The following is a 27,332-nucleotide window of genomic DNA, read 5'->3' as shown; positions in this document are numbered from 1 at the left end:
TTTTGCATTTTATGAATGATACAATCAGACTTCACAGAACGTGTCAAATTTTTGTTTTGATGTGCTCAACTCCTGGGTTAGCATTTGTTAGATGCTTTTGTCAATTATTTAATAAAACAAGCTTTTTTTGCATCTTAAAGGAATAGTTCACCCAACAATGAAAATTCTGTCATCAGTTAATCACTTTCATGTTGTTCAAAACCCGTAAGACATTCGTTCATCTTCGGAACACAAATGAAGATATTTTGAATGAAATCTTGAGTGATTTCTGTCCCTCCATTGACAGCTATGCAACTACCACTTTAACATTTCAAAAAGTTCACAATTGTAAAACTATTTCATACAAATTGAGTGGTTTAGTCAACATTTTCTGAAGAGACACAATCGTTTTAAATGATGAACAGATTTAATTTAGGATTTTATTCACATATAAACATTCATCAATTCACAGTTGTGGTAAATGGAAGGTCAAGTATGTTTGCTTGATGTGCAAATGAGGTTCATTATGACCAATGAGGTTCATTCTTGTGTTACGCAGCACATTTGAGCTTCCGCAAGAACCAATGAGGTTCATTCTCGTGTTACGCAGCACTTTTGAGCTTCCGCAAGAACCAATGAGGTTTGTTCTCGTGTTACGCAGCACTTTTGAGCTTCCGCAAGAACCAATGAGGTTTGTTCTCGTGTTACGCAGCACTTTTGAGCTTCCGCAAGAACCAATGAGGTTTGTTCTCGTGTTACGCAGCACTTTTGAGCTTCCGCAAGAACCAATGAGGTTCATTCTCGTGTTACGCAGCACTTTTGAGCTTCCGCAAGAAACAATGAGGTTTGTTCTCGCATGTCAAGCAGGATCAGTTGAGCTTCTGTTTATGTTTGCTGATCAATGTTTATATGTGAATTAAAGCCTAAATTCAATCTGTCCATCATATAAAGTGATCAAGTCTCTTTAGAAAATTACAGAACTAAACCGCTCAATTCATATGGATTATTTTTATGATCTCTTTATGAAGCGGGAAAGTTTCAGTTGCTCTCAGATCTAAAAACATCTTAATTTGAGTAGAAATCTAATGTTAAATATTGTGAAATGAAACTAAATAATGGCCTTTGAAACTAAGACACTAATGTAGACAAGATAAAAATTTAATATTTAATGCAAACTATTAATGCTAAGTATTGTGGATAGACACAAAACAAGATCCATTCTTCGTCTAATGCACTGGTTGTAATTTTATTTTTCTATCTCATTCACTAAACAGGTCAATGGTGCAAGATTACCATACACAGAATTAAGATATATGCATTACACGTCTAGGCTATACAGCGAATGGATTATAATTATTACAAATACAGAAGACATATTTACATTTTAATCCAAGTTCCATACAACATTAAATATTTACAAAATAAGTATGAAAATGAAGCCAATCTGACAAATAATGTACAGTGTTAATGAAAATGGCTGAACTGTTTTCTGTCGTTTCATCACAATGAGAGGGAATGATGTTCATCTGGAAACATTAGGCTTCTGATAAGGGTGATACAGTAAAGCCAGGGTTGCTTCAAAGGCAGCATGGGAAAAATGCATGAGTGAAAAACAGAGGTCAAAGCATCAGGAAAAGCCAAACATAATGTTATATTTCTAGAAAATATATTCCCTGATGTTAGAAATGAAAATGAACAGGCCTCGTCACAACTCTGCCCTCCGTATCTAAACTAAATGTGAAAAAGTGCCCTTATAACATGGTCAAATTCCTATTTCAAGAACTAAGAAGCACAGCAACATGTCAGTCCCTAATTAAGATATTTTTCTTCTTTCATCAGATAATTCATGCATTTTCTTGTGAAACTCGTACATTCAAAGTCCACTTCAATGAGTAAAACACCACAACCTAAAATCATTTGGTTTCCATTTGAGAAAACAACAACATAGTTCAAGCTTTATTTGTTCTGTTGTTAGTTGTATAAACACATTATGTGCAAAGAGCTGCAAACTAATATATACATTGCAAAACAATAAATACAGTTAATGAAATTCATTATGAATATCAACATTAGTCAACCAAGCCACTCAACAAAGATGGTAAAAAAAAAGAAAGTCAAAAACCTTTGCCCTGGCAATTATTCGTAACATCAACTCATGTAATTATATAAAAGCTATCCTTCAGTGCTCATTATGCACTATGTGCCAGATCTGAATATTCAATTTCAATATTTTCACAGATGCCGTAACAATCCAACAGCTCAGATGAGGCCTACGGGCTGGCTGACCCAAGGACTTGACTTTCCGAGCAATTTTCATGCGTTTCCTGTGAAAATATGAGCAGCAAGAATATTGACTTCCTAAGGAATGACAGTGATCAGTCTTCCTGTGACAATAATTCCTGCTGGTTGTCTGACCAGAGGACTGTTGTGTCGCCTGAAACTTCCATCAAACTGAATCACTGGTGACTTCAGCACTTGTGCTTTGACTGCAAGTCTTCAAACATACAGAGCAAAGATTTTCGAAACAAAAAGAATAAAAAAGCAGAACACATACCATCCCTTTTCTCTCACTGCAACTGCACACTGCACTGCAGTGAACTGCATAAATGGCCCAATTTCTACTGACAGTGATGAAACTGTTTTAGTGTCAAACTTGGTCTGTTTCACTGTAAGTAAATGAGAACAGCTGAATAAAAATGAGGAAAAGTGCCTTTCTTGCCTTTCATTGTATTATGTAAAACACTGATCACATGTTAATAAAAATAAGTTAAGATAATCAGTAGAGATACATGGTAAATGTTCAATAATATTAAAAAGTGATGCTTAATTCTCAAGAAGAAAAAAGACTGGTTTAATGATCCTGCTGACTTGAGATTTCTCTAGAAACAGCGAAAAATAATTGAATCCATCATCTGGAAACCGTAACCAATTAAATCAGTACCTCACTCAACCGTTTGGTCTTTAGAAGAGGCCAAACCATCAGATCTTTCATGCTAAAACAGCCCTGAAAATGGTGTTTTAGTAATACAGTAAGGATAGAAACCCATGAATAGCGTTATGCACAGTAATCCTGAACGTTATGTACAAATGGATTCATTCGGTCAGGTGTTCTGTGTCTAAGGTAATTCTTTTGCACCATTTTTTTTTTTTAGCCTAATCTACTGAGGAAATCGTTTAAATCGAGCAGAATACTCCTGTAGGCTACCGATATGTGAGAGATCATCTTTCCTTGGTATTATATGTCTTATGATTACATACTGTACTTTATTAATGGTATGTTTTACGCCCTTGACGTGTGGAATTAAATGTCAAGCAAAATACATTACAACAGGCTGGGCGAGTAAACGGCTGTATGTACACGGTCAACATCTCGACTATCGCGGCTTGCTTTGATTCAGCAAAATCCAATAAGCCAATACTGCAATAACATTCAGTTTAGGGGGCCATTTTTGTCTCGTTTTGGAAATTAAGCGTCTTCAAGAAGTGCGTTGGTCCATCTAAAAATCTTTTCTTTTTTTCAGCAATATCTGGAGCAAAGCTATTTGTTTTTGTTTTGTATATCTTCTATCAGAGAAAGTTGATCATTAAATATGGAATATTTTATATTATAATACATCATAATATTATATTTTATTATAGTTTTTTTTTTTTTAAGCAAGCCAACTTTCTCCTGAGGGTTGTGGCTGTTGCCACATGGGTAAGATTTTCCTGGCAGACAACACTGTAAGAATGATCTTCACAGACGAGAGTAACTCAAGTGAAAGCAGAACCTGCCCTGAAGATTCGTGCACACACAAATAGACTATTACAACATGCTACTTGAAGGAGGTTCAGTTATGACAAAGAACAAAAACTGAAGACAGAATTAATCCAATCAATAACACAATAGAGAGGGGGGAGGAGAGGGAGTTGGTGTTCAGGAACTCAAAGTTCATTTGCTGGAGAGGAGAACAGAGCCACAGGTCTACATACAAGAGGAAACCGTCAAGAACCACAAAGATTTAGAAGTGTTAACACACTTGGTACGCTGTAAAGGTAGACAGAGAGAAAAGAGCACTATCTCTGCACGTATGCGCGCTCGTTCAGTTCTTCATCAGGCCGGACCGTCTCCTCGCCAGCTTTGACCTGTAGGAGAACATGGAAAGAGTCAGGTGGACGACTACGTACAGGTTCAAGCGAGGTCTAAAACATTTTGAGCTTGTCCACTTTCCACCACATTTCTAGAGGTAGTGGAAAACGCATTAGACCGGATTGCTTTCGTAGTGTAGACGCTCATGTGGTCGAATATGCGCAAACAAACACCAAAGGACCACCTACTCTCCTCCTCCTGACCTAACGCGTAAACATTATGGGAAGCGCGCTAGCCAGACAGGACTTAAAGAAGACCCTAAGTTTGGTTTGAAGACACAAAAAGAAAACGTACCAAGCACAATTTTCTTCACACCATTCCTGATTTCACAGCAACAAAAACAAAAGCTTCTGCTCTCCGTATGTTTTTCCGTCATCTATGGTCACATTCATATAAATTGCGTGAGCTTATTTCATCCATTAGATCGTAAGATCTGGAAAAGCCCAGACATTTACCCGCCCATAGACCCTCCCCTCGAAGAAATCAGGACAGAAGTGGTCGAAAGTGGACAAAAGAGACTTAAAGGATTAAAACACCAAGGGCAAATTGAAATGTGTCTCCCTTGATTACTTGTGATCTAATTGACCAAAACACATCTTAATACCAGGTGTAAACAGGGCCTTAGTTTGATATTGATATTTTGTTAGCCAATGCAAAGAAAGTTTGCAAAATAAAGGTGGAGAGGACACACTAGACTGGGTTAACTATAGGTAATCGTACCAAAAATATTGTATAAAAACAAAACAAAAATTCTGCCAAAGGTTGGGATGTGTACCTTATCGTTCCTGCTAGGAGTGGGTTAAAGGCGTATAGCCAGTCATTCATGTCTTTGTCATTGTTGGCCTGGAGGAGGATCCCTCTGTGCTTGGTGCACACGGCGAATGTATTGGGTGTCTGCAAGCCATCAAAGAGCAATAATTAAGCATTCAGATGACATATATCACATGACAACAGTTGGTTTCCAAATAGTGAATGAGGCTTTACCTTGAGCATGGCTTGCTGGTCTTCGCTGTACTCCACCTGGGCAGTGGATAAGTTCAGCACTCCTCTCTCCACCGGGTCCTTGTCGTTGTTGTAGATGAACACGTATGGCCGGCGTACCACCACAAAGTGCTTCACCCAAGAGTTGGAGCGGGGCTCCATGAAACTGAGGAATCCCTTCTTTGATACCACAGACCTTAGTGAACACAGAAGGGCATGTCAGACCAGCATATTTATTTACAGCAACGTCTCTGCTGCCTCATTTGACTGTCGCATAACACAGCCTGAATGATTTAAGTGCACAAATTCACCTTTTTCTTTGCGAGAATGGACTAAACGCAAAAATAAATGTGTCAGGTATGTCAAAACTCTCACCCAGGTCTCATTTCCTCAATATCAGGCAGAAGGTTGAGGAATTCGTGTTTGCCGGCACGGGCCAGGTAGGATGTTTCCAGAATGGGCACCATGGGGAAGTTCTCATAGTCTGAGCATGAGGGGCTGGTGGCACGAGAATTAGCTTCAGGGGTCCTGGACAAGACAGATGTTTTTAGGATACTTCACTTTTAGAAGACTGTATTTGGAATGTATCGTTTGTGCTTTAACATCTGAACTGTACCGAGAGTCTGACAGAGAGGGGCAGGTGGAGGAGGGTGTGAGAGTGGCACTGCTGAAACTAGTGACGGATGGATCACGGCCCATAGGAGAGATATCTGACAACTGAAAGAGACAGAAAACAGTGAAAAACAAACAGTTTTGTATGAACTGGAACAAATCTAATTGAATTAACTGTCTAAGTCCAGGTTACCTTGCAGTCACTGATGCTGTTGCACATCTGGTATTCACTATTGAAAGTGTGTGTCAGGAGACGGAGGCACTGCAAATGAAATCAAAAGACATAAACACACTTTCCTTCTAATAGACATACAATATACACTTAATACTTTTATTTAGTAAGGATACTTAATTATATTACAAATAAATGCTTCTTTAAATTTCTATTTAAAGAATAGAATCAAAGAAATCCTGAATTATGGTTTCCACAGGAAAATTAAGCAGCACAACTGTTCTCAACATTGATATTAGAAATGTTTCTTGAGCATCAAATCAGCATATTAGAATGAATTCTGAAGGATCATGTGACACGAAAGACTGGAGTAATGATGCTGAAATTCAGCTTTGCATCACAGGAATAAATTACATTTTAAAATATATTAAAATTAACAACAGTATCCCTGTTTTTACTGTATTTTTTTTATCCCAAAAACAAAATGCGGCCTTATTAATAAGTATAAGAAGCTTTTTTATTATTATTACCAACCCCAAATTTTTTAATGGTTGAATTGTAGGTCTATATACATATCAAGTAGGAATATCTTATATCTGATTTCAAATGGAACACAGTATTTAAGGATTTACAGTAATAAAGAATCATATATGTGACCCTGGACCACAAAACCAGTCACATGGGTAAATTTTTTGAAATTGAGATTTATACATCATCTGAAAGCTGAATAAATACGCTTTCCATTGATGTATGGTTTGTTAGGACAATATGCGGCCGAGATACAACTATTTGAAAATCTGGAATCTGAGGGTGCAAAAAAATGGAAACATTGAGAAAATCGCCTTTAAAGTTGTCCATTCATGTTCGCGATTGTGCTGCTTTCACTCACAATTTTTTTACGTATAGGAAATTTACAAAAAAGCTTCATGGAACATGATCTTTACTTAATACCCTTATGATTTTTGGCATAAAAGAAAAATCGATCATTTTGACCCTTACAATGTATTGTTGGCTATTGCCACAAATATTCCCGTGCAACTTGTGACTGGTTTTGTGATCCAGGGTCACATATTAAAATCACAACAAATATTATTAAAGTAGTACTTGTAGGGTCTTTTACCTTAGTGGCCAGCTCCTTCTCACGGTCTACCAAGCTCTCGATGTCTGTAGAGTCGTATCCGCTGCTCTCACTGGGTGTGATGGCGCTCTCATAGGTGGTGGAGGAGATCTGGGAGGAGATGCTGGTGGAGGTGCTGAGGGTGCCGCTGCTCAGACTGGGAGACAGAGACTCGCTCAGGGATTTAGGAGGAGGCGTCTCACTCAGTTTCTCACGGAGCAGCAGCAGGTGACGGGTCTTCTCCACCTGACAAATACAGAAATGGACATCAGGGTCTGGAGATCACGACTGCCTGTGGGATATTACGGATAAACTCAGGCAGCATAGAGTGTGAAAGTCTTCTATCCTCACCTCATGCAACTGCTCGAGTTTCTCCAGCTCCCACTGGTGCTCCAGGATCAGACTGTCTCCTCTGGGTCTCCAGCCTGCCAGGTTTTCCTCTCCACGCACATACGCCACAGATGTGTCCAGAACCTTCCGCCTCCGCCGCTGCATTCCTGAAAAACAAAAATGAAATTGATTAATATAGCAGGCCTATTATATCAATATGCAGAATCATTCATGCTAAATAGAAAAATCATCTTGCTAGTTGAAATCATATATATTTATTAATTATTTGTAATATCCATTTTATTAATATTCTTTATAAATCATTTACAATACCATTCAAAGGTTTGAGATCAGTAAGATTTTTCTAATGCTTTTGAAAGAACTCCCTTCTCACCAAGTCTGCATTTGCTTAAACTAAAATACAGTAAAAACTAATATTGTGAAATATTATCACAGTTAAAAATGTATGTCTTCTATTTTAATATATTTTAAAAATGTAATTTATTCCTGTGATGCAAATCTGAATTTTAAGCATCATAGCTCGAGCCTTCAGTGTCACATGATCCTTCAAAAATCATTCTAATATGCTGATTTGATGCTCAAGAATTTCTTTTATTATCAATGTTGAAATCAATGTTGTGCTGCTTAATATTTTTGTGGAAACGTGATACATTTTTTCCAGGATTCTTTTACAAATAGAAGGTTCAAAAGAACAGCATTTATTTTAAACAGAAATCTTTAGTAACATTATAAATGTTTTTCTTGTCACTTTTGATCAATTTAATGCAATTTTTCTTTTTAATGTTTTTTTGTTAAAATAAAATATTTTTTTTTTTAGGAAAATCTTACCTGGGCTTCCTGTGTCAGCTATTTTGCACAAGCTAAGCTCATAGATTCCTGTCACTTTATTACTGTAATGGAAACACATCAGAAAAAAGTGTTAGCAAAGTTTCTAAACACACAGCAAATTTACCGAACACACATTTCAAGACTTTAATGACAGTGAGTTGATGTTTAAAATCAATATCAATATTTTCTTTGATCAAAAAAAAAAAAAAAATCACGATTCCCGTTTAACATTTATATGAATGTGTAAGGGACTGTTGTCCATTAATATTCCATGTAGTCTTTCAGAAATTAGGTAAAATTTGACAAAAATTTGCTAAAATGCACTTTTTAGATGGAGTACAGCATGTCGCAATGCAGGATTTCTCCTAAATGTATTTCTAGTCAACTAACCATCAGAAACATTTGAGTTTTTTGTGGTTAAAGAAATAGAATAAAAAAAATTTTTTATACCAGTCGGGGGTTTTGGAGTAACCACTGCCAAACAGGTTCCTCAGGGAGCGTGGAGGAGAGATCTTAGCATCTCTGGAGTAGAAGACCATGCAGATGTCCTTGGTAATGATGGCAGGCTGGATGCAGTGATCAAGCTGCAGGGAAGTGGTTAGCACACGTCAATGCTGTAAAACCTGCTTCTAAAGAACTAGTCCTTTAAAAAAAAAGAGTCAAGGCTGACCTCCAGATAGGCTGACAGGGTCATGTAAATCTTCTCTCCGTAGGGAGTGACACGGTTCAGCAGGAGAGAGTTGTGCAGGGAACTGTCCCAGACAGCCTCAAACCGGTAGAACGTCCTGAGAAAGGAGAAATGCATTCGATTTAAGGATATAGACACAATATGAATCCATGGAAGGATGTTTACTGGTGCTTAAGTGATTCATTATGCTATTCACTATTTTTTTGGAGTGTGTGGATGTGCTTAAAGACAACATGAAATGTCATTCACAACCCATTTTACATATGCAATATACAGAATATACAATAACATAAAAAATGGGAATTGACTGGACCATGAAAAGTTATAATATTTACACTACCATACAAAACGTTTGAGGCCAGTATTTTTTTTATAATAGAAAATGAAACTTTTATTCAGCAAGGATGTATTTAAAAATAAATAAAAATCTTAGTGACATTTAGGACTTTGTTACAAACAATTTCTATTTTAAATAAATGTTGTTCTTTTGATCTTTCTATTCATCAAAGAATCATGGGGAAAAAATGTATCATGGTTTACACCAAAATATTAATCAGCTGTTTTCAACATTGATGATAATAATAAGAAATGTTAAGCACCAAATCAGAATATTAGCAGATTTCTTGACTTGAGTAATGATGAAAAAAAAAAAAAAAATCAGCTTTGCATCACATGAAGAAATTATCATTTAAAATATATTACAATAGAAAACAGTTATTTTAAATTGTAATAATATTTCACAATATTTTAATATTTAATATTTTTGATCAAATAAATGCAGCCTTGGTGAACATAGACTTCTTTCAAAAATAGAAAAAAAAAATCTTACTGACCCCAAACTTTTGAACAGTATCGTACCCGAACGATTATCAAAATAAAAATGTGTCTCTCTTTATTTAACACGCACCAATGAATTATTCCCAATAAGGCCAAAAATGTGTTTTAACAGTAAAATGTAAGAGAATAGGTTCAATTTTGATTTCATGTTGACTTTTAACTGTGCATATGACAGTGAAGCATCAGGCTTCTACAATAACTATATTAGCTATGCTACCTGCAAACTTTCAGCTCACAGATGGTGCTAAAAGACAGACAATCTCACTGTGAAAAACATGAGGTGTAATGACAGCTGTATCACGCGCTGTTGGGAGATCTCTGTGCCCAAATACTTTGTTGATGCGTTCGAGTCGCATAGTGATCAACACAACACCAGAGTGTTGACAGGTGCTACATTAATAGTGATCTGGTGGGAGCTTGAAGTAGACTGTAAGGAAGCAGTGTGCGTGTGTGTGACTCAGAGCTACAGCGCCGTGAAGACTATAAGCAAAGACACACCATTTATATGAACGGACACATGGAGACAGAGAATGAGATTCACACAGGTGACTCATCCTCAAATATCCATGTGTCTTTTTCTCCACTCCCTCCCCTCCCTTTCTCGTTCTTATTTCATTGTTTAAATGGCACATAGATGCACAAAGGCTTGCCTGCGTCTGTATCTAGTCTCATCATTTCAGATTTCAGCTGCTAACAAGCCAAATGTAATTATACAGTGAATGTAGAGTATAATCAAATGAAATGTCAGATCTACATTCATTCAGATGTTTGTTTGTTTTTTAAAGACATGTGGTGGCAAAAGCTCATCTATTTAATAGTTTTAAGGTGAGATACTACATGCAAAAGCAATGAAAAAAAAACATATACACATTTTATATTATATTTAAATATATATATATATATAATACATTTTATTAAATAAAGGTTTATTTTCTTAGAATGACAAAGAAAACATAATACATCTCATATTATATTATATATAAATTTAGCCAATTTAATGAGACATTTTATCTTAAAAAAGGGGAAATGTATGTTAATTTACAGTACATGCACATATAAGCATATATTACATTAAATAACCATATGACAAAAGGGTTTGAGTTTTGGTCTGTTGTTGATTACATTTAAACAGATGTGGAGTCTAAATCACTTCATATGCAAATGTGTTTAAATTTAATAATGTGATGTCTAATTTCCATATTTCAAGTTTAAATGGGTCAGGCCCAATAAAATAAAATGTAGATTTTTCATTTAAATATAGCCAATTTTTAGAATAGTTTTTTTTTTCTTTGCACATTCAACAGTAATACTTCACCTTAATTCATACTATTATGTAGAATGAGTTAAGAGAGAAACACTGACACAGATGCAGTACATAGGTCTGCTACTGTTACGCCTACAGATCACAAACATCTCATAAAGCACTTTGATGGTAAAAATGCTTTATGATCAGGTGGTTCTGATACCTAGCAATATCGCTATCAATACAAAGGCTGAGCAAAACCAAGAATCCAACCGCAGCAGGAAAAGGACGAGAACAAAAAGAGAGACAAAACAAGCAGAAACAGTCAGGCAACAGAAATATTTACAAATCAAAAGACAAAAAGCAGCATTCAGATTCAACAGGCAAAGGAAATAAATGAGCAAACGAGAGAATAAAGCGAACTGGCATCATTAAAAGAACACAACATGCAGATTTTCTAAATAAATAGAGCTGTACAGGGCACTGTGCTTATTGGATAAATTGCTGTTTTTCTTTTGGTCCACTAGATGGCTCTCTTGATCCCTGCAGGATTTTTCCCAGCGATGACTCATGTTCAACATGCTCTCCTGAATTCTAAGCAGTTAGGTAGATGCATTTGCATTAGGTGAGTAGAGCATTTGCAGACCTTTTGCAGACCTGCCACTGACTGCAGACAGATAAATGAGCTTAAACTTGAATTAATAGGCCCTTTACTGGGAAAAGGTCCTTAGGTTGTCAAATGTGGAGCGCGAACACGGCATACCTGCTGGAGTTGTGGGAAGATTTCAAGTTTTTAGCTGAGATAATGTTGAGAGACAGGACTGCGTCTGCAGCTGAATCATCCACTTCTGGCTTATTCCTGATTCGACCTGCAACAGGCACAATGATCCGATGTCAGATGGCTGTAGCCTTTACAATTACACTTTATAAAACTGATGTTTTACAATCCTGGCTGCTGATTGGTCAATACAGCATTACAGCTGCGCAAATAACAATTATATGTTCTATTTAAGATTTCAGAAACAAAATTTGTACTGACCAACAACCAGCTCTCTGACGTCCTTCCAGTGCAGCTCACTGCCCTTCTCATGGATCAGAGTGACTGTTATTCTACGTTGGATGCCCTGAAAACACAAGCAACACAGGTTACTAAAAGCAATCTCAATTTGAATCATTTATATGTTCACATGATCCTTAGGCTAAACTACAGATTTCCTGACCGCAAATGCAGAAATAATTTAATAATAATAGAACGTAGAGACAGAAGAACACAAGACCAGAGTGCATTGCAATGCAGGCATCTATGAAAATGTAATTCATTGATAAGTTCAATCATAATTGATATAATAATATTCAATATTCAGTTGTTGTTTTTCTGGCCTTTTTTTTTGTCATTATTCCAGTACAACATTGTTCATCCAGTTGCATATTTGTGTGTATAACAATTTATTATTAATTATCTTACTTATATAATATATAGGGCCCAAAACTAACTTTTGACTTAAGAACATTTACCGGGCATAAAGATTTTTTACCAGCCATGAAACTATTTTTGCAAAAACAGACAGTTATGACACCATAATTTTAGATACCAGTGAAAATGTACATTTCAGATAGAGAAATTTAGTCAAGTTTACTTTTCTGGGCACACGCTTTAACAGAAATCTTCCTAGACGGCACGTGAGTAATGCGCTTAAATATTTATATTGGAAAGGCTTAAACTTTCGTGACGATGCAGCACTGGCCCGTTAACTGTCGTGATTCATGTTCTTACAATATTGCGTTTTTAGAATTCTAAAAAAAATTACCAGCTAACTGCCGAATGACACCGTTTCATATACTCGCCAATGTCAATTTTTACAACCACTTGGTGAGTGTTCATTTTTGGCCCTGTATATATATACACATATATAAAACTAATCAAACTAAAGCAAAATGACACCAAAAGAAGAATTGTAACCGAATCATTGTAAGAGCAAATATTTATACTCATATTAGTGAAAGCCAGAATAAATACCTGGTGTAAAAGGTACGTGCCATGACAGGGAAGACCTCCTGAGTGGTCAACTACTGCTGGGATATACCTACAATAAACAACACATCATTTATATGAGCAAACAGCCTTTAGAGCAACATTTTTAATTATACAAATTCTCTATAAATGCAGCTTACTGAGACAACCGAGTAAAACCATTTTAACCAGAAATTTTGGGCCTTTATGTAGATGTCAGAATGGTTCACTTACTCTCCTGTGGGCTCCAGTTCACTGATCTCGAACCAAGCCACAAGGTCATACTTGCTCACACACTGACCCAGGTTGGACTTAGTAATGGTGTTCAGTTTGGTGGCTGGCACTGCAAGGTAAGCGAAATATTAATAGGGCAGGAATATGGTGCACCATATGGCTGATGTATTTAAACTAGCCTTTTTTTTTTTTTACTGAAAAGGCCAAGTTCTATAAAATAAAATAAAAAATGCTGAACATGACAGATAAACAATATGAGCATGAGTCACGTAATGTGAGAAAACACAAAGCATCCACAAGAAACTCTATACTATATCAGGAAAATCAATACAGCTGATGTGCTCCTAAAACTTCAACTAAGGGGTGGCACTCCATTTCCTTCAGCGCTCTGTATTTTTTGGTGGGAGTCAATCGCGCTGGGGAAAAGCTACAGGAAATCTTATGCACAGAGATGGAGGAAAAACACTTGTGTAACTTGATGTGAGCTTTTCGTCATTTGTGAGAAAAAAAAAAAAATTCTTGAGGGAAGCTAGCAAGAGAATATGGAAAACACCTAACAAGATTTAATTAGCACTACAGCTTTAAAGTAACACAAGAGGAAACACGAAGTAGCTGTCACTGGAGTCTAGATCAACCAGGGAGAAAAATAAGAGAGAGTGACACTTAAAAACACAGCAGCTCAAGGAAAAGCTTTTATAGCTTATCTTCGGCATTAGGAATATCTACATTTAAAAGAACATCTACTGGGATTCTGTCATTGGGTAGGGATGATGGGCTACACTAGGGTCACAGTACATTAAAGCACAGCACAGACCCAAACTCTATCGATCTAAACTACTCTGCGCCTCTGAGGCTCTGTACCAACCGTCGTGTTTGGGCACTCTGAGAATGGGGCTGTTGGGTGTAGGGAGGAAGGGGAAGTGGGACAGCTCATCTACCCCTTCCTCTAGACTGGCGACGGCCGTGGAAGCCAATGCGTTTGCATGCTCCGAGATCGTGTCCAACACCTGGCCGTGCACGTACCCGCTCATCAGGTACCTGATCAACTCAATCTTACGTGCATGGTCTGGGCGGACAGCCCAGGAGAGAGTGGTGAGGATGTGGATTGAAATGACAAAGATAAAGATGGAGTTACATGTGAGAAATGGACATTCTAGAGAATGTAGGGGCCCCCAAAAGGTATTTGGACACTTAAGCCACATTTAAATTCATGAATATCTTTGCATCAAACTTAATTGTAAATAAACGGGAAAAAAACATTATAGTTAATTTCATTTTAAATATTCAATAATGTTATTGTGTAATATTAAAAAATATTCGAGTGAGAAGCAGAATCCCTCCTTCAAACATCTCTGAAGCAATTGACAAATGTCATGATATTCAAAAGTTGTATGAATCAATTCTAAGAAGGCTGGAAGCTTTTTAAAAGGCAGATGCTGATGAAACACCTTAATAAAGAAATATCACCCATTTCCCAGGTGTTCACATTTGTTTTGTCCAATCCCTATATGTACCTTGTATCTGTATAATAACTGTATAAACTGTATTTAAAAATGCCTGAATGGCACCTGGAGATTTGAAACAATCTTAACAGTTCTTTGAACGAGATTGTATATGTATGACTATTTTTTACATATCGGTTTACATACATTTAGGTTTTTAAACACACTACATCTACAATCTATAAATCACAAAGGGCAACACAGCTTTTCCAATTATCTCCAGCTGAGCTGTAGCACCTCTAGATTCATATTGCGATATAAAAGACTGACAGCTCGAGGTGAAGATAAATACTCCGTCAGGATGGATGACACTTCAAGGCTGCAGCCTTTGTTTTATTTTAGGTCGCAGAGGGAGATTTGTTCTTTATCAAAAAAATTAAATAAATAACATCAGTCTGGACAGGAACGGCTGACAGCTTCGTCTTTCAAACTGACTTGCCGCATAAATGGGATCCAGAGCCCTTTGGAGAGGAGATAACCGTATCAAACGAAAGAGCCAGAGATTACAGCATCATTGTGAACTGAGGTAGCGCCTTGTTTAATGAATCTTGTAATGAATTACACTAATAATTAGAGGGGAGATAGAGGAGCATACACGCTCTGGGCGAGGATTATTTAAGGAATTACTTTATTGTTTTTCCTTATGCAAATTTAAGACCCTTCAAGCTGACTTAATGAATATTGTAATGTTCTTCATGAAGACAAATGAAGATGTAATTTTTGAGTTATAGAGCAATTGCCGTCATACCTGGTTTAGACAGAGGCATAGGTGGAGGGTAGTACTTTCTGGAAGGCTGAGAAGGGCTACAAGAGAAGCAGAACATTTAATCAGACATGCAAAAGAAAAACTATAATAAATCTAAATGCTTTAATCAATGCACACAGTTAGGATTGTAGGAACATTTATTTCCTGCTACTATATGCTGTATAAACAAATATAAAATATTTGTAATTATTACAATGAATATGCTGATAAAATAAGTAAAGGAATATTCTAGGTTAAACAAATCAAACTTGAGGCATCACTTGAGGCAAAATTTGTTAGATTAAAAATAAATGTGTTACAATACAGAAATATTATGAATAAAAAATACTAATAAAAAAATTTAAACAACTACTAAAATGTAAACTAAAATTAAGATATAAAAATAAAAGCGAATTCAACATATTAATAAATACAATCATTTTATATAATTAATGTTAATATAACACTAATATGACAAACTCTTACAGCACTGTAGAAGATAAAATAAATTTTTATTTGAGAATTCTAAAATGTCATTCCTTTAAAAATCAGACAAATGTGAAGTCACCATCAATGTGTTTACGTCCCTGAAATGCACTCAAAACATAAAAATAAGATAATATTTATCAAATATGTAAAACTGGACAACAGGTTGTTACCTGACAAGTTCCTGTCCATGAATGTGCAGTGGGTGCTGTTGGTAATGGCCAAACACTTCAAACACAACTGGCTTGGTCTTTATGTACTCAATAAAGGACTCCGTCACCTCCACTGAGACCTGGATGTGAAAACCGCATAAATAAGTTGGCAACACATTCATATTTGCCTAAAGATAGTAGGCAAATAGATAATAAGCTTAAATAATGAAGCATAATTCATTATACGCATCTAGCCTGATGAAATATTTGAATGAGTACTCTATTAAAAACTCTGGGGTGTTTATACCATCACAATTTCCATTTTCCTCCTTAAAACCTCATCTCTCTCGCTGCATTCAACACTTACATTCTGTACGTGGTAAAAGCCCAGCGGGGCACCTTTGCCTGTGTTCTTCAGTGGCTCTGTGCTGAAAGCCTCATCGTGACGATGGAGGAAGCTGTTGGCAGCATGAGACAGGATTACTGTGAGAAGCGTGACTGTGTGTTTGCGTGATTTATGTGAAGGTGTGTGCTCTGACTGAATAAAGACCAATGAGACAGGAAAGAAGGGTTGCTATGGAGACAGGCTGACTCACTTGAACTGGCAGAAGATGTCTGCGTACTCGGGCGGGATGCTGCTCGCCTGCAGAACGGTGACGCGGAAAGTGAAAATACTACCCACTTCCAGATGCTCTGCCAAACCATCACCCAGTTTTGTGTCCACGTTCCCAAGCTTCAGGTCTTTAAGACACAAAACACATGTGTAAATATACATAATATTAGACTGTTTTATGTAAATGGATCTATACACAGTTATTGTGAAATTGTAGATGTTGGCTGATTTTCTTGGGCATTCCCTGTAATTATATTTTACTGTGTGGAACCATCTACCATAATTCTATTTAAGAAATATATCAAAAAATCTTAGATGTTGAATTAAATTGTAGATTTAGTTTTTCTTGGTCAACAACTGTATGTTTTTTTACTACTACTATTTCTACAGTGCAGAATCATCTAATTCTATAAAAATAAATATATACTGCAAAAAATGCAGGTTGATAGTTATTTGATATTATCTGATGTTTTAAAGGGTTAGTTCACCCAAAAATGAAAATTAGCCCATGATTTACTCACCCTGAAGCAATCCTAGGTGTATATGACATTTTTCTTTCAGACGAATACAATCGGAGTAATAATAAAAAAAATCCTGGCTCTTCCAAGCTTTATTATGGAAGTGAATGGCTGGAGAAAATTTGAAGCCTAAAAAGGTGCATCCATCCATTATAAAAGTAATCCATTTGGCTCCAGGGGGGTTAATAAAGGCCATCTGAAGTGAAGCCATGGGTTTGTGTAAGGTAAATATCCATATTTAAAAATGTATAAACTATAAATCACTATTACTCCCGATTGTATTCGTCTGAAAGACCTAGGATGGCTTCAGGGTGAGTAAATCATGGGCTAATTTTCATTTTTGGGTGAACTATCCCTTTAATAAACAACATCTGTAAATCTGTTTCCATGGTCTTTGTATCACTTATATTGACCCGTTAAAACCTGCTAGAAGAATCTATTTGGTCCAAAAGCTTTCTGAACACTGATGCAGTGTAAATCAAATGTGACATACCAGAAAACAACAGCATCGTCTGGATGTGTAAGCATTTCTTTTCACTCAGACTGAACGGTTTTGTTTAGAGCTCAGGGGTTGCCAGCTGACCTGTGCATCATGACTCACCCATGTCATTTATTCTGTTCATCTCCTCTGAAGGGGTGATGACCTCTGAACTTTGACCTTGACCTTCCACAATACGCAGCTCTTCCAAAGAGAGGCCAGAGCGGGTCATCACCACAGGGGAGAAATCACTCTGGATGGTGGAATAAAAGAGAGAGAGAAAGAAATTTTTAAAAAGGCAGCGATCATCAAAATGTCTCTCAGTATAAGCATAAACAACTCAAACCTTATACAAACTAGTACAAATGTCAATCTTGAGACAAGATCAATTTTTAAACTTCAACTGGGTATCCGTTTGAAATTCAATCTCTTAGTATCAATCTATACATGAATGGTCTTTTTGTGATAAACAGGCCTTAAAATATCCATATCACTTCGCCAAATGATTTAGTTATTTCAAAGGTCCTTACAGCCTACAACAGCAAAAGAACCAAAATCCACAACGACACTGACCAAGCAAATAAATGTAGTAAACAGTAAGATAAAAATTACAAAATATGCCACGTTTTATTATGAATGGAAAGCACATACTCCCTTTCTCCCACTCTCTCCAACTCAAATGCACACATGCAGTATGGACACACACTCGCACAGAAATGTGGTGCTGCTTTGACGATTTTATCATTAAAATATTTTAGCAACTTATAAGCTACATGACATTTCTCACTAACAATGTAATAACGGCGCTGTTCTTGAAGCAGATAAACTTACAGTTTCGCTATTAGAGGCGGTGCTGCCGAATACTGTTAAGAGGCGCACAGACTGAGGTAATTCACGCACGCTTAATCTCTCTATCTCTATAATAACTGAATTAATAACTGCATTAGTCTGCTATCAATGGCTCAAGCCACCGTTAAGAGCTCTAAAATGATGTTTTGAATTAGCAATGGAGGCTTGGGATGAGATGTGTAAGAGATTAGTTCCACACACAAGAGCGTTTTAAGGACAACAACATCTGAACAATGTCTTGAGGTGTGCTAACCGTAGTATAAGCGGAATAGTTGACTCCGGTCCATTGAATTATAAGAAAATGCACAACCGAGGTGTAACTCTGCTTGGCGTCGTGGCAGCATTACCACCTCAGGTGTGCTTTATTTTCTAATAATTGAATGGCCTGGAGTTAATTGTACCTAACATAATATAATATAATTAGTGCTGTCAACGTTAAAATGTTACAGCAAGCAATTAATTTTAACAGCACTAAATATAATATAATATAATATAATATAATATAATATAATATAATATAATATAATATAATATAATATAATATAATATACACACATGAACTTTGAATATTATACAGTATATATCGCATTAAAAAAAACTTAGGATCACACAGTTGCCATCTTGGTTATCTTGTAGGCATAAAGATTCAGCTCCTATCCATTTGAATGGGCTGAGCCTGTAATATTTAAAACTGTTTGTTCAGCTTACTTGGCAAAAACATACACAAAATAAGCAATAAAATCATATAAATGTTGCTTATTCAGTTCAATAAAGGCTAAATAAAAACAACATTTTCGCATCTTGGGTTAGGGTTAGTGTTACATTCTAGAATAAACAGACCAGATGATTGATTTGTCAGTATAGTGACTTCCTTTCCTGCAGCTACCATATTGGGTCTATATCCTCCTCTGTATGGGTATTTGACATTTGTGGGGAGATATTTAGACAAATAATTGATATTTTCTTGTATACATCCAGTCATGTTAAAGTTGTACCTTTTTAAAATACTCGTTGTCAAAGGAAATTTTAGCAGTCCCCGACTGACGCACACCGGATCCATAATCAGGAGCCTCTTCGTCTGCTACAAAGACACAAATACCAAAGAATAAAGACACACGTGTCACAGATCTGTTGAAAAACTTACCGTAATCAAGTAAATTAATGTTTATAAAGCACATCAGATTGATATCAACTGTGCTTAATTAAATCTGAGCAGAATCTTAATTAATTCATTAATATAGAGCAGTGCTCACCAGCGATGGCTTGGACCCCCACTCGCAGGAATCCTCGCACATCTCCCTTCTCTGTTACTATAGCAACACGATGCACCAGAGGAACAGGGTACAGCAGGTTGCTCAGGTACACGAAGGCTCTGGAGGAAAAAGAACAGCAATTATAGAACCGCCCTGAGAGCTGTCGTTGCCTGACTGTCTTATTCACACACACACGTTCAGAACATCCTTAAAAAACAAATGTATTAGTATGGAGGGTACAGGAGATGCACAGCTTAGTAGTGTTACGCACAGTGATTTCCTTTCACTGCAGGGCCACATGTTCATCTCCATTACCCTGATTAACATCATTGGAGAATAATGGACATGATGTGTCAGACACTTTTACTAAGAGCTGACACTGAATATGACACTAAATAACGTAAGACCGAAAACAAACCCTCCAACCTTGAAATTAAGTGCCAAAGAAAAAAAAAGGGCAAACAAATAATTCATACATTATGTTGTACGGTCACATAAAACAAAAAATATGCATTGGCTTATTGCAAGAGAGATTGTTTCAGAATATTTTATATTTTCAGAGGCTAGGGGGCACACATAGTCTGAATTTCAGGAGCTGTTTGCAGTCAGAGAGCTCCTCCTCCCCCCGTGGGCAGCCTCAAGGCCAAGATGGAGGAGAGCTATCACTGTAGCGCATCAGTGAAGTCACGATGACGCAGGTCCATTTGCGCCTCTGCATCCATCCAGACTATGTTGCCATCCTCCTCTATCCTTCTCTCTTGTACAGTTCTTACTTCAGTACACTGAATGAATTTTAAAATTACAGGAAAATACAGATAAAAATGAAATAAAAAAGAAATATATAAATATATATATATATATATATATATATATATATATATATATATATATATATATATAAACATAAACAATATATAAGTTACAAACAATGAAGAAATTGGGGCTGTAAATCAAAAAGGTTAATGTGTTAAAGGGTGTGATTTATAAAAAATGTGTTTTAATGTAGTTATTTTTAAAGCCATTAGCACATTTATTTAATTTGACATGATAACATTTTACAGTTTTTGTGTGACTTCTAAAAACTGATCTGAACATTCAGTGTTCAAGTGTCTCACAGTCAATGGAGAAAGACATTCATTACGGATAATTTATTTATAACCCCAGACGGGATGTTTAACAATGTTCATTTGCATTCTTGTAGGGTGAAATTTAAGTGCAATATTAACCACAAGTAAAACACATCATTCATAAAAATGATAATGTGAACCCCAGCAAAACATAAATGCAGCAGGAAGAAACTGCATTATGTAAGATGATTAAAGTGCTGGGAAAGTGGCTGTATTATTGAATTATCGTACATTTGCGTTTCTTTGAGGCAGTTTTCTTGCCTTAAAAAAGAAACTGAATACTTTAACACATTTAAATCAATTGACAGCCCGATAAAAATAAATACAATGGATGAAAACAAACAAATGTGTGCTAATGTTTAGAGCACTAATGTTAAACCAAACCAGACAGATGGAGGTTAAATGTAGGCTGTGGAGAACTGGAGGAGGTATCTGGTATAGCCGTGTGAGCCGTTTCTCAGATCAGATCTGCTCTCGCACAACTAGATAATTCGGTTTATTTCATTTTCAATGTATATAAATTATCTTTAGATCATGGACCCCAATTAACAGCTGCACACTGAGCCACACAACTCTCTCCGTCTCGGTCACTCATTCTTTCACTCCAGCTCTCATTTGTCAGACTTTCCCCGAGCAGTGGTCACCACCAACCTGCCCACCAGGATGAACCATGGGGAACGGTCATAGAAGGGGTCCTGCCCATCACTGAAGATGTCAGAGCCCTCCTCGGTCCCAGCATCTGAGCTGGTGTCATCCACGAAAGCCTCATCATCCATGAAGTCCTCCATCTCGCTCTGCCGTTCATCAGCCAGCTCGGTAATCTCAGAATCACTGGTGGAGAAGGTGGGAGAGGGCGTGCGGTCGGCCAGATGCTCGTTCACACAGCCGTGGAAAATAGGTGAGCTAAAAAAAGGTGCGTGGGTAGGATGCAGGCACAACAACAGTTTATGACCTACATTTAAGGCCCGTGACTTTAGACAGGAAATAGAAAACAATAGACATTGCAAGTACATGGATAATTAATTGCACGAATAAGCATTTAAATCTTGAAAAGAGATCATAGAAACTGATCTAGTCTTAATTATGGAAATAAAACATGGAAAAATGAAAAACAAAATCACAAATGAATTTGAATTTGAAACAAATTCTACAATGTATATAATGTGCACAAACCAACAAAATATAATGTGCACAAAGCAACAAAAAACAATCTGCATATGAAATGAAGGTGTTGTTAATGTTTAACAATAATAATAAATGGATGAAAACAGTACATTTAGAAAATAAAACACTACACCAGCACACAGCAAAACAAGCACATAATGATGAAAATAATGCAAATAAAAAGGATGATTTAAATATGAAGAGAAAATTAACAGTGTAAATGACTAAACAAAGATGTCAAATGATTTATGGGCTCCCTCTTTCACCAAGAGAACATCTCTTTACAAACAAACACATTTCCTCTCTCATACAGACAAACACACACACACACACACACACACACACACACACACACACCCCGTTTTAACTAAGACAAAATGCAAATGGTTGGTAAAGAATTCAACTAAATTTCACAGCATTTAAGAAACCTTATGTAGGCACATTTGCAGGACATAATATACAAAGAATTAGGGGTGCAACGGATCACAAAACTCAGGGTTCGGATCATATGGTTTTTGAATCATGGATCAGATCATTTTTCGGATCAGCAAAAAAAAAATGTGTGTATCAATTGTAACCTTGCTATAAATCAAATATAGATTAATCTTTGAGTTGAAGTTTTATTTCCCTTGTGTACCAGTACAGCTAGTACAAGTACATAGGATTTTTTGTAGCAAAGCTCATTGAGTCAACATTAAAAAGTCAACATAAAAGAAGAACTAACAAAACTACACACAAGAAATAGACATTGAGAAGGTACAGTAAACGAAGAACAGAATAAGCCTACAACAAACAAACAAACACAATAAAGACAATTACCTCCATATAGGAGTATTGCACTGATCTGAGATAATGCGTAATATAAATATTACAAAAAATACGGTAATAAAACATTCTCTGTTTAACAGAGACAGACATGTCACAGGCATAAACTACCCTTTCCAAGATCCCTATATAAAAAGAGATAACACTTGTCATCTTATAAAAATGACCGTGGCTGAAAAAAAACTGTTATAAAACCGTACCCTTTGTGAAACAATACTGTCCGGTCTGAACCGTAGGGCCAGGTCAGTACGGATCACGGATCAACTAAGATCCGTTACACCCCTACAAAGAATTGATCCCTGTTAACATGCTCTATCATATCTCAAGTCACAGGAACATGGTTAAGTGATTAGCATACCTCCCAACCAGCTTGAACCAATGGAAGCGGTCATAGAACGGGTCACTGCCGGTCAAAGCACCCTCCCCATCCTCTCCCTGATTGGATGAGGCCATCTCGCCCGCACGGTCATACATCTCTCGCATCTGGTCCAGCCTCTGCCTGGAAGATCATGACAAATCAACACCTCATACAAGTTGTGTTCACTCTTTTAAAAATGTAAATCAACTATATTACACTTTCTACATTAAAGCCTTTTTGACTGGATAATTGGTTTACATTGGAATATTAGGTAATGTCAACATGTAGAGGTGCTGGTGTCATCTACAAAGAAAATGTGTTTTTGTCCGACTACCTATTTTTCTGAAACAGAATCATCATCTTGACATGAGGAAATTGACCCAAAAGTCATTTGGGATCCTCTTATTTGATGTTTGGCACAGTGATAAGAATATGTTTCAGAGAATTAAACTTAAAATGAATTACATAAATAAAAATACATTGGTTGGACTATTAAAAAAGGGCATTATGCAAATAACATTGGATGTCATGATGCAATATGGTCATGTGACTGGCCACATGAGAAGCAAACAGAGTTCTTTGAATGATAGAACTCCTTTGTTCCGAGTGAATTAATTTCTATTCGAACATGAATTTTGTGAGGAGCCATGCAAATGTTCTGTTATAAATGTCATGCTGAGAAGCAATTACAGTCTAAATATCACAAAAAAAACAAAAACAAGTTCTAAAAACAGAGCTTTGGGATTTCTAAATGGATTGGTTCCAAATAATAATTGCACAAGAACTAAAAGACTTCTATTAGCAAAACTTTGTATTTCACAGGCTGGTTGGCAGCCTGAAGCTTACTTGAGCTTCTCCAGGGACCAGTAGTGAGTGGCTCCATTCTTCAAGTCCTGAACCTCCACAGCCACCACCGTTCGAGGGAAAGGCCTAGTGTCGTGTTCTTTCTCTGGTTCTGGAGGCAGCAGCTCCGGGGGCAGCGGAGAGTAGAGGGTGTCCGTCAGCAAGACAAACTGGAACTGGACCTACAAATAGATAGAAGAAAGGTCATCAACAAGGATGAAAGATGTGAGTTGATGACTGTAAGAGCGCATGATAAACCAGTAGAGAAATGTTTCTACACAGCAGGGGTCTTTTATGAGGTTATACATATAGGAACTGAAAAAAAAAAGAGAGACATAAACAAACAAAAGTAGAGCAGGCGACAGAAAAAGAACGGATGAAACTGTAAGTATGTGCTCTTTTTAGAATTAATGAGCCAATTGTTGAACGCTGGCACATGGGTAATAAGTAAAGCAACAGATCTGTCTGCAAGTATGTAAATATAGCAGAATGGACTGGCAAGCTGCCACCACAATGACAAGATAATTTTTATGAACAGTTTTATGTCATGTTGTGTGTCAGGAGCGCTAGTCTGGTCTGTTTTAGGGGCCATTCACACAGGAAGAAGTTATATATACATGCAATAACCCAGTGTTTCTCAACCTGTAGTCTTCATATATATAAATATAATCATAAAAAAAAAAAAAAAAATTATTATTACTACTAATTTCCATGACTTTTTCACACTTTTATACAATTCCCCTTATACAGTATATTACCAGGTTGTCCAAGATCATGAGAACCCTGGTTTTAAAAAATGGCAGTTTTTTTTTTTACATAATAACAAATATATGATTTCAGCTTTAAAAAATTTAACCGTTTAACTAAAAATCTTATCTTGCTGAAGTGTGGTAAGCCCGCTGGCTGAGAAACACTGCAATAGACAGACCTTTTAGCTGCTACGGAGAGTCTTGCAGTTTTTTCATTGTTTCACGCCATGCAAAGTTCAAAATAGTTAAATGTTTTAATGATGGGCACGTTTCCACATGACACCTGTCATCTATGTGCTGTACCTTTTTCTTGAGCTCCACACTGATAGCATTGGCTTCTTTGAGGTATACAGCATTGCCCCACAGCTGGTCTCTGAGCGAGGTGAACTGGTGGTATCTCCACTTCCTGAAAGCCCACTGGGCCAGCTCGTACTCATGCTGGGTCCAGGGCACTGTAATACAGGAACAATAGTCAAACATGGCACAGCATACAGTAGGTGGATGTGATTTTACCAAGCAGGATTTCCTTATTGTTTCTGGAACAACATTCAATACATCAGACAATAGGGATTGGGAAGGGTGTAGCCTATGCAACCTATCATATATTTTCCTCTGATTGTAGTGGTAGTTTTGGTTGGGTTGAGGTTATAGATAGAGTAAGGACTCTGACAGAAATGTGATACAAATGGTGTTGATCTAGGAACTTATCCTACTTACACAGTGTCCTAGTACACTGCAGATTAACATCTTTTGACAATGGGGTGCATGTCATGCCATAATGTAGCTGAACACTAATATTAAAATAGTCAAAATTCTGATTTCTCAAAATACACTACCTTCATCCTCTTCCTCCTCCTCTTCCTCCTCATCAGGTGTCTCCGCAGCCAATGAGCGGGTCTCCACCTGTTTCTGCAGCTCTTGCAATTTACTCTCATATACCTTTGAGAAAATGTGATGAAGAGAGAGGACAGCAGACACGATCTTATCAGCACTACAGACACTTACTGAACCTTGGAGAGATAAAAGTTATACAGTTACGCTGTTGATTTAACAACTCTGTGCCATTTGGCTTGTTCATGACAGTGGAATAGTTAAAAAACTTAAAAAAATGTTAATGGCTTAAGCTGAAGTTAAACTAAACAGCACTAATATTGCACACAGAAATAGACAATGAAGACCCATGCATTTATTTTTACATGGATATAGCATGTTATGAAAATATAAGTGATGCTTCCCTGTGCAAAAGTCGCCACCATTGTGAGGTGGCTCAAGTAGAAAAAGCCTTAACATATGCAAACTGTATATGTAACTGAAAACTGAAAGCAATTTTAATGTCTAGACGTTTTACTACCGAAATGCAAGTAACATTTATAATATATTTAATTAGTAAAGAAAAAGGTGTCAGGTAGAACCAACTCTGTACCGTAAAGGGAGGTATTTTATATGGGGTTTCACTAAAATGTGATTATATGTAACATTTTCCTGACATTTAAGCAGGATTTAGTTATCCCACATAGTTTTATAAAAAATGAGAATGTTCTATCTGTAAAGGAAGTGTCAAACAGCTGAAAATGTATTTACACCAGGTAAATAAAATAATTGATCAGGAGATTAAGTCAAACTCTTTTTATATTTCACTTTAGACACAGGACTGACTAAAATTTACTAAGGCTGGGTATCATTAAAAAAAAGTATACCGATACCTTGACTCCAATTTTATGAAATCAGTTTTAACATTACCAACAAAAAAAATTTGGTTTTTTTTTACACCAATATTTTGAGTCTCTAAAAAAAGCACCAATGCTGAAGTTTTCTATGTATCCTAATCATTTAACTACATGTATTCTAATGAGCTCGTTGTTTCTGTCTTATCTTAATGCATTGTTTAACAATAAAACTGAATGAAAATTTAATTGAAATGCATTCCTTGCACACAGTCACCTCTGATAACAGATCACTCTAAATTGTCATTTAGACGCATGCATTTTCTGTAAAGCTGCTTTGAAACGATATGTATTGTGAAAAATGCTATACAAATAAATCTGAATTGAATTAAATATAGGCTACTGGGGGCGGGATAGGCTATATGCCTCACGCTCAGCACACACAAAGCTTGGCGCAAAGCACTGGCAAAAATAGCCCAATGGTTATGAAGGTGTCGGGAAAATATAGCAAGGAGACATTTTAATTGTTTAATTGTCAGCTCTCATGTTTATTCTGTACGCTGTTAAGTAAGTGCTTCATCATATTTGTCATGTTGCCGGGGTAGTGCCGAATTTCGACTCCCTGCCAAATTATTAATTTGGCGGGGGTCAGAATTCGGCACAACTCCGGTCTTGGCAGCAATCATCCTGTCGCAAATATTGCATCGCGAGCGACTAGCATTGAGTCTGGTGAAACGTAGCTACACTTTTGATCTTTTCCACATATTTTCCATATATGTGGGTTGGGACACAACAGCCTTGTGTGCGAGCCACATCTCTTTGGG

The 27,332-nt window shown here is 36.7% G+C and overlaps 1 protein-coding gene across 7 annotated transcripts in view; it reads right to left on the bottom strand.

Annotated features, from left to right (window-relative positions):
- Window positions 1-1,197: 1,197 nt before the first annotated feature.
- kif1b (kinesin family member 1B) overlaps window positions 1,198-27,332 on the bottom strand; it is a 72,298-nt gene continuing 46,163 nt past the window's right edge. For 6 of the 7 annotated variants that reach the window (XM_082144858.1, XM_082144860.1, XM_082144861.1 and 3 more), the window contains 27 exons: window positions 25,681-25,783; window positions 25,148-25,296; window positions 24,099-24,277; window positions 23,253-23,393; window positions 21,557-21,808; window positions 19,779-19,897; window positions 19,521-19,606; window positions 17,800-17,929; window positions 16,664-16,808; window positions 16,435-16,525; window positions 16,089-16,207; window positions 15,433-15,488; window positions 13,183-13,291; window positions 12,955-13,021; window positions 11,977-12,061; window positions 11,701-11,806; window positions 8,840-8,954; window positions 8,620-8,753; window positions 8,170-8,231; window positions 7,342-7,487; window positions 6,994-7,236; window positions 5,895-5,963; window positions 5,706-5,806; window positions 5,465-5,617; window positions 5,093-5,285; window positions 4,884-5,002; window positions 1,198-4,104 (listed from right to left, as the gene is read on the bottom strand). In XM_082144858.1, the coding sequence (XP_082000984.1) occupies window positions 4,062-4,104; window positions 4,884-5,002; window positions 5,093-5,285; window positions 5,465-5,617; window positions 5,706-5,806; window positions 5,895-5,963; window positions 6,994-7,236; window positions 7,342-7,487; window positions 8,170-8,231; window positions 8,620-8,753; window positions 8,840-8,954; window positions 11,701-11,806; window positions 11,977-12,061; window positions 12,955-13,021; window positions 13,183-13,291; window positions 15,433-15,488; window positions 16,089-16,207; window positions 16,435-16,525; window positions 16,664-16,808; window positions 17,800-17,929; window positions 19,521-19,606; window positions 19,779-19,897; window positions 21,557-21,808; window positions 23,253-23,393; window positions 24,099-24,277; window positions 25,148-25,296; window positions 25,681-25,783 (3,315 nt within the window). In that variant the 3' untranslated portion in view covers window positions 1,198-4,061. The remainder of the gene's footprint in view (window positions 4,105-4,883; window positions 5,003-5,092; window positions 5,286-5,464; window positions 5,618-5,705; window positions 5,807-5,894; window positions 5,964-6,993; window positions 7,237-7,341; window positions 7,488-8,169; window positions 8,232-8,619; window positions 8,754-8,839; window positions 8,955-11,700; window positions 11,807-11,976; window positions 12,062-12,954; window positions 13,022-13,182; window positions 13,292-15,432; window positions 15,489-16,088; window positions 16,208-16,434; window positions 16,526-16,663; window positions 16,809-17,799; window positions 17,930-19,520; window positions 19,607-19,778; window positions 19,898-21,556; window positions 21,809-23,252; window positions 23,394-24,098; window positions 24,278-25,147; window positions 25,297-25,680; window positions 25,784-27,332) is intronic. The other variant, XM_082144863.1, reaches the window with a different exon arrangement.

This window comes from Leuciscus leuciscus, assembly GCF_965113295.1.
Source record: "Leuciscus leuciscus genome assembly, chromosome: 18".
In the NCBI taxonomy this organism is placed as follows: Eukaryota; Metazoa; Chordata; class Actinopteri; order Cypriniformes; family Leuciscidae; genus Leuciscus; species Leuciscus leuciscus.
Note: the sequence above shows the minus strand (reverse complement) of the source record. Positions and strands in the feature narration are given on the sequence as shown.